This window comes from Melospiza melodia, chromosome 1 (genome assembly GCF_035770615.1).
Source record: "Melospiza melodia melodia isolate bMelMel2 chromosome 1, bMelMel2.pri, whole genome shotgun sequence".
Lineage (NCBI taxonomy): Eukaryota > Metazoa > Chordata > Aves > Passeriformes > Passerellidae > Melospiza > Melospiza melodia.
The window spans coordinates 81,372,123-81,380,675 of record NC_086194.1 but is presented as its reverse complement, the minus strand read 5'-3'; the positions used below and the strand labels follow the sequence as shown (position 1 = coordinate 81,380,675).

General features: G+C 36.2%; 1 protein-coding gene across 1 annotated transcript in view; it reads right to left on the bottom strand.

The window, feature by feature from the left end:
• DCDC2 (doublecortin domain containing 2) overlaps window positions 1-8,553 on the bottom strand; it is a 54,563-nt gene continuing 46,010 nt past the window's right edge. The window contains exons 9-10 of the mRNA XM_063159699.1: window positions 3,890-4,228; window positions 1-2,626 (exon numbers count right to left, since the gene is read on the bottom strand). Of these exons, the coding sequence (XP_063015769.1) occupies window positions 2,519-2,626; window positions 3,890-4,228 (447 nt within the window). The 3' untranslated portion in view covers window positions 1-2,518. The remainder of the gene's footprint in view (window positions 2,627-3,889; window positions 4,229-8,553) is intronic.

Sequence of the window (8,553 nt, the reverse complement as noted above, 5' to 3'; positions counted from 1 at the left end):
TATCTGTACCAGTTCTCTTTAATAGCAAATTATTTTTAAAAATAAAAGCAAAACAAGAAAACAATTCTTTAAAAAACCCTCATAATTGTTGTACATAAGCTTAATAAAATAACATTACATAAACTTTACAAAATAATGTATCTCTCAGGTAAAACTGAGGTAAGCCATCACACACAGCCAATCACGACAGAGAAACTATTAGCAAGACCATCTGTATCATTCTAGTTTAATTTCTACTAGAATTATTTGTTAGGCATAACCTAGTTTCCCTAAATAAAAGAACCTGATACAAAATTCATGTTGTCAGTGTTGCAAGGTGAATGATAAAAGGGTCATATCTCTATTTCCAAACAGTCTGATTTGCTTTTCTGAAGAAATATATCCTGTCTTTCTTACAATAGAACAGAGGGGAAAACATTTTCAAAGTTGAGTAACACTAATAGGAACTTCCTGTTCCTATGAAGAAAAATGATAAAATTACATTTCCCTAGAATTTAGCTTAATCCTTTAAATTATTCTTATTGATATCTGTTAGTCTTTTATGCATGGAAAATACCAAACTTTTGGGAAAAGGAAAGAAATTACAGAAACTACTGGCACTCAGAAGCTATAAGTAGAAACCAACAATAAAGGCACCTGTGCCTGTGTCATTTTACCTCACTATCACCCCCAGTTATTTTATCCATTCTGTTTCAGGCTCTTGTGGGGGGGTGGGGGGAAGAGTTGGTTAGTTTTTACATTGCTTAACTATAAATGTATTTTTAAGTCCCAGAGAAATCAAATATATTTGAGCATAGGCTTAATTGCTATCACAAAAAAAAAAAAAAAAAAAAAAAAAAAAAAAAAAAGAGAAGCATGCATACTTTGCTTAAGAGCTTGGCTAAATGAGGAGCTTATTTTGAACTGATCACAAATGCAATATTCCCTTCGATCTTTGTCAGACAGCTCAACAGAAGCTACAGGTTTCACAGACAGAAGGTTTCAAGGTTTCACAGACAATTCAGAGATGTGACAGGGCAAACTGTTCTAACCTTGTTCATACATTTTTTACGTGTCTTTTATACCTACATTGCCAAAGCACAGAAATATGCTGAAGGGTCTCCACAAATTTCTATTACATTGGAAAAATATACTTAATAACTAGTAGAAGCAGGGAAGATGTTTGTTTGAGTTTCTGTTATGACAAGTGGCTCTTCACATTCCTTAAACAGTGCTTCAACTTCAATTTGTTCATAAATGTAATTCTTGTCTTAATGGCATGAAATCAACAAAAATGACATCGAGTTTCTTGTAGTAATAATTTACTAGCATTAATGATAAGGAAACCCACTATTTCTTTTGTATAATTAATAAAATTATGCTCAGGGCTGTATTTCTATGAACTACAAATTATTCCCATTACTAACAGAGAAATGATAAGAGCAATGGAATCAGTGTCATTAAGAGAATTAATACTGTGGATCAATGCCTTATTCACTAAAGCATATTAAGCCACAGCCTATCAGGAGACAGCTTGCTCAAAAGGATGATGACACACTTCCAACCATTAAGGCTATGCAAAGGGTTCATAAATGCAATAATTGTTCCTGACTTTTACAGAAAGCCGGGTGGGTTCATCCTGATGTCTCACATATTAAAATGGCTCCAACAACAGCAATGGTTTCATGGAAATTTCAGTCCAAATCTAGGCATGTGGTTTTTTTTATTTCATTAAGAAATTAAGCTTCTTTTTCACTGAATTACAAATCCATCCAAATTCAAAATTTAAAACTAATATACTATGTACTCTTCATTTTTTGTTCATGATGACAATAATTCACTATTAGTGAATCAGTGCAGGACAATCAACAAAATTTTCTGTTTTAAATGGAAACAAGCTGCAGTATTGCAAGCTGTCCACATGTATTCATAGTGCTAAATAAGTGCTGTTTATGCATGCAAAACCTAATAATTCTAATTAATGCGCTGAAAATAGACTATTTAGTAACATTGAACTGGTCCCTCACTATAGTAAACTATTTTCTGTGAGCATAAATCCATTTGGTGAGGAACATATTCTAGTTCTATCCTAATGTTATACCTGGAAATTATACCTATCATGTGGAATTTTAGAGGAAAAAATACACGCCTTAGTTTCTTTTCATGAACAAATTGACAAAGAAGTTTTGACATTGAATCTGGGTGGGTCTCTTTTCCTTTCCCTGGAACAGTGTAATTTTTGTGGTTTGTCTATTGCTGCTAACTATCTGATACCACAGAATAGTTCATTTATGTCTAATACTACTATAAAGTTCTCTTGTATTTCCCCCCCAATTAATCCTATCAGAAAATCTCACCCTGTAAAAATAATTCTATGTTCTTCTAGTAGATATAAATGCTTGTTTTTCATCAGTCCATAGAGCATCATCATCTCTCCATTCATTACTCAACCCTCCTTCCTTAGCAATCACAAAAATTTACATGCTTTATATTTAAAGTGTTGTCCTTTTTCATTTTTTGCTCATGATGTTTTTCTTCTTTATGCAACTGCTGCACAGTCATTGCTCTGGTCGTTCTTTTCACTTTCTTGTGGGCTGGTGATTGTCACCCTTGGACTTGTGGATGCTTTTTCAAGACCAGGATCAACCTCAGGAAAAAGGACAGGCACTGTTACCATCATCAGGTACCAAAGATTTCACTTCATTTCAATACTGCATTCAGCACCTCATATTAAAATTTCCACAAGATAATGTGAAAAACATATTTTCCAAGAGTGAGCATGTTAAAATTTTCATTTATTTTATACTTATATATCTTCCAAAGGAGAAAGCACTCACATTAGAGGTTCCCCCCTACAGTTCTTTCATCAAGCAGCCAGTTACCCACATATGCATTTTAAGTGAATGCTCACTCACTCTCTCCCTTTCCATAAATAACTTCAGCTTATCTAAAACAAAAAAAAGTTTCAAATATATGGAGCACAGAATAAATTCAGAGCCCAAGAAAATGTCATGTTACTCAACTCTCTCAACTGAAAAATATTCTTGTGTGTCATACAGGAACAGAAGAAAGCCCAGTTGCAAAGTTGAAGAAACCACTCCCAGTGTCACAGAAAGCAGAGGAAGAAACTCTTTTTCAGCAGCCTGTAGGCAGGGAATGTGCAGCAATTTGCTCTGCTTCTGACACTCATGAATCCCACTCCTCCCAGACCTGGATTCTCCCCATCAAACAAAACACTTTGTTTCCCACACTCCGTGAGCTGGTCAGTTCATCTGACAGTCAGGGGAGTTCTCCTTATTTATGTGGATTGCATCCCTCCATCTAAGCCAACAGCATGTTACCAGGTATTCCAAATTACTGGATATTTGCTTTTAAACTGACTAAAGCTCCTTTCTTTGAAGGATCTTGTTCATATCCACTGTATTTTTCAATTTCTAAGAAAAAGAGATGAAACTTCCACAAAACAATGGCAAAAGCTCTTTATGAAATGTAACTTTTGTGAAAGTCAATTCATCAAAATAATGAGGCACTGGTGTCATGAACACACCTTTCTGCTCTGTCCTGGAAGACAAAGTAGTGTAGAAATATATAATGATTCTGCTTTTCTGGAAACTGCAAGAATTTTTTTTTCATTACTTTTTTTTCAAAATTCAGCATACTAAGGAAAGTAGGAGATGCAGATTCATCAAATAGTGAGAAACATCTGCTCTCTCAGTCAGAGGGCATATAATGTAATTACTGATGTAGCTGATCTATACAGATGAAAAACAACTTTTCCACAAGCCAAAGTTCTCATAAATGGTCTCAGGACTTTATCAGAAATTCACTACTTAGAGAGCAGATAAGAACCATAAGGCTGAGATGAATAAGGAACAATACCATAAGAAAGTTTGAAAAAATAAACACTCACCTGGTTCTGACTACCAGAATCCTCTTTTATTTCCTCTTCAGGCTGAAGATCACCTTGGTAGTTCAAATGCTCCATTCCCTCACCATTTCCTTCATTGTTTTTGCTATTTAAATGGATAAGTTCCTTTTCCTCTGCTTGGTCAACATTCTCTGTTTCTCCTGCTTCATCTTCATAATTTTCATTTAATTTATTTTCATTTTTTTCCACTTCAATTTTTTCTTTAACAGTTTCCCCACTTTCCTCTCCATTCACTTCTGGATATTCTCCTTTATATGCCTCCTCTCCCCTGTCATCTTCCTCTTCTACATTTTCTTCTTCATCTACAGTTTCTGCTGGTCTCTGGTGAAAGGAAAAGCAGAAGCATTAGGGGGCATTTTAAATCACAATACTCCGTGCAATTCTGAAACATGACAGACATCAAATTCACAATTACATCATTACTGAGGAGTAAGTATGCTAATTTGAGGTTTGTCTGCATGGACAGCAAATTATGCTCCTGTACTTACACCCCATAATGCCATTTTATTCTTCATTTCCAAAATGTGTTGGTGAGATTTTAATTTATTACATAGAGTTTAATCCATTTGACTACACTCAAAACAATTGGAATGAGCTAAATTTAATTGATACAGAAACAGCTTACTCTGTTCCATATATTCCAGGTTCTCTGACTTTCTAGTATCTAGTACATACTTGTTTATAAAGTCCTGTCACAAGAAAATATCATGTATTAAAAGCCTGTAAGCTGTTCCCCCAGAAGCATTTTACCTGTGGACCAGGCCATGCCACGACCATCAGTCTTATCTTTGAATACACAGAAAAGTGGTTAGAGAGATGAGGTAGAGCTACCATTGGTCACTTCCAAGACATCATTTCCTTCCCACAGATCCCTGTGTACAGTGCCTTGGTTAGGTTTTGCTGGCCATTTGGCAGCATTTTTTTCCTACACAGAATTCAACCAGCAGCCGGAAGAAACAAGATCTTGCTTCACCTTGTAGAAGAGTTATCAGAAACTCACTATGGATAAAGCTGCTGGCAGCATCATCTCATGACAGCCTGGGAGATGGATGCACAAATTGTCTGGTCTTTGTCATTTGCCTTCCAGTTTCAGCTTTTTTTCACCTGACTATTCAGTCCACCAGTGCTCCCACCTGCCAAGATTACTTACATACTTGAGCTGAGGTATGAATGAAAATAAAGTGAAAAAATCCTACAGGAGTGACAAGGTGTCTGCCTCCCACCCAGCCTCATCAGACTCTAAATCAAAAGCAAACAAGCAATAGATTATATCTCCTAATCAAAACTGTTTGGAATTTTACTGTCCTTAGTAGCTCCTTTATGCAAGCAGCTATCTGCAACAGAGAAGTTGTCTTCTAAAAATTTCTTTTTCTCATTAATCATAACATTTCAAAAGAATTCTCTCATCACCTTCAACGTATTAATAAGAGCCAGTTCAGTAAGATCAAGAATTTATTGATGCCTCTTGATGAAACATCTTGATTTTCCTTTGATATCTAAGTAGCAACATCAGACAACTTTATTATGCCAGTGCACAATGCCATATTGGCACAGCTGCAAAATGAACAAGTTATTGTGTTGCAATAATTCACAGAATATGGAATTACCAGGAATACTATGTGGGTACACAACCAGGTAAACAGTAGCTCCATAAGTGATTTTTGAAGTACAGTCATTTCTATGTGTTTTTTATTCAAGCCTTTCTGGCTCACTTTCATCTAGTAACATCAAACTGGCCTTATTACCACTAAAATAAAACTTTAACAAGCCAAGTCTTTACAGAAACCTTCAAAGAAGGCACCATCCAAAGCAAACTTGATCCAACCTTCATAACTTGCAGCACATAAAAATAGCAAGGAATCTGTAGATCCATAAATTCTCAGAAGTTACCTGCTACTCTTAGACATGTTATCTACTAATTTTCTTTCATTCTGCTAAGGAAATTAGCAGCTCTGAATTCCGACCAGAAACAGGAGAGGGTGGGACAAATTACATGCACCAGACACCACTAACTAAAAATGTGTTTGGTTTTACTTAATGATATCTGCTTGCCATGGCATTACACACACTAAATGAAGAGAGGATGAGAAAAGTCAACACATACTTTCTCAGTTAACTGTTGGAGTCATCCAAGACATTACAATTCCAGCTTTTTGGTAGTGGGTACGAGCAGAAGTGCCTGCATGGCTTTAGTATGGTGTCTCGTTCTGGACTGCAGAAGTGTGTAATCTTTATGCCATGGTGTGAACATATGCATCCCAACGCTTTAACTGGTTTCACTCTGTGGAAGTAATCTTTGGCATGGAAGCACAATGGACATTTGAGGGACAGTGATTTCCTAAAGTGCTATGCTAGCTAGATTCATTTCACCTTATCTATCTCAAATAGATGCTGATGCAAATTTTTGAAGAGTTAAATCTGAGCAACACAGAATATAAACTCAGCATTTCTGTGCCCAGAAACTCACTGAAAGCTCACAGAGAATAGTACTGGCATGAAATAACATTCCAATTCCAACTAATTTAACTTGATCAATCAAGCTAAATTACAGGGAAAATATTAGTAGAAACCAAGATGAGTAGAACAACTCCCATCAGTGCAAGTATAATGTTTTTATAGTAACTGAAAATTTCAAGACAGCTGAGCATATTACTACAATGTCATTACTATTACAGACAAAAATAAAAAGCCATGTTTTCAGCTAATTGGAAAGCAAAAGACATTCTTAATTTAATCTCCTTTCAAGCTACACTACATAAGAATGGACATTTCAAACAAGTTAAAAATCAACATTGATTCATTACTTTTCACAAGGTAATTGTGTAGTTATACAAAAGTATTCATTACTTTTCACAAGGTAATCTGAAATGCAGTACAGTTCCCGCTGCATGCAGAGTCAAAGGTAGCCTTTCAAATGTGGATATGACCACTGACTGTGCATTTCAGACTGCACAGCAGATCTAAGACAGGACTATAGGGAGGAAACTGAAGGCCAAAATCACCCACTAAATAGGATATTGCTCTTTACATTTACTTTCTACTGAGATCTTACTGACCTACACACTATGCATAAATTTGCATTCTCTATTTTAAGTACACTTTCTTCACTGAGAAAGAGGTATACTAAGAAAATTTTGGATTTTTCATATTTAGGGAAAGAGAATGTTTATCTGCATATATACATGCAGGGGAAAAAACAGAAAAAGGGAGAAAAGCAGAGGTCTTAATAGTACAAAGCCTGTAAATGCTGTACATGCTTAACTTTACCTTCTTGAACAGTTTCAATGATGGCAGTGATCCTGAAATTTTGAACTAAAGCCTACATTAAAGTACTTGGTGGGTCAGGGTGTAATTTAAAGTCCCCTGGAGTCATTGGGAACCTTTTCATTGAATTTGATGCAGTCCAGCCATACCTCCACCTACGACTGCACAAATTGCCTATTATATATGCACCAAAATTACCACAAACTGTGCTCCCTCAGTCACAATAAACCAGGATGGGCACACTGAAAGCAAAACAGGTATGCTGAATGAGACCTACCTATCCTTGCAGAAATTATCAGACTCAAGTCAGCAACGACCTTGTATACTGATGAGGAAGCAGTGACATTTCCCATCTTAGTTTTTAGCTTTTCATCAGTCACCTTTTAAATAATCAAAATATTCTCAGTCAGAACTTCCTGTATGGAATGAATTGGATGGGTATCCCAGACAGAGGTGAGGCTGCTCTTCTTGTTGCTCAGAAGCCAAGAGTTCAGCCTTCAGCCATTGTGTTGGCTCACAGGAATTGTCCCTCACACTTGTGGTTCCTATAAAAGCTCAGGGCATCTCAAATCCAGAGAAACAGCTCTGGATATATCTCCAGGTCTGAGGGCCTCTATCACCTTTATGTAACACAGTTATCATAAGGATATCAAGGATTGTAACAGAGAACAAAAGGCACATCAAAAATTCATGTTGGAAGCAGCCAGCCAGTTGTAGCCCAGTGTAACTGGACAGGGATACTGTAATGAACTACAGAATAAATGTTCCTGCATTAGTTTAGTCCCATCTACACACCTCAAAAAACAACAGCAAAACTTGAACTTGGACTGGAGAAGCATTCCTATTCCTTAAGGTAATTTTCACAGTCAAGTGAATTCTAGAGCAGGGAGCTTTTGCCGTCACTGTGCTAGATTATCCCCATTCCTCCTATAGCCAGAACTTACCATAATGAGGTTTGTAATTTTGCCTTTTGCATGGTTCAAAGAAAATAGGAAGTAACCTTCCTTTTTGCATTGCTGGATTCATCTTCTAAGCAAAGGTGATGCTTTTGCAGTTTCATGCTTGAAAGCACATTACTTAAAATAACTAGTTTTGAAACCATACCTGTGTGAATGTGAGAAGAGTTCTTTGCTTGTCATGGACTAGCAATAAAAAGAGTCACTGACAAAAGACTTGTATATGTACATTGAAAAGCATATTCAACCAAAGGCATGCAGAAAAACTGAAGCTTCTTGCTGGAAATACAGACCCAGCTCACCTTCTGGAAACCTCCTAACTTAACTAACAGGTTGATGAGAAACAGAGTCAATTTCATTTTGCATTCAAGAATTGCTTGACAGTCTTTTTAATCTCAGCAAAAACAGAGTGTATAAAAAAGAAAG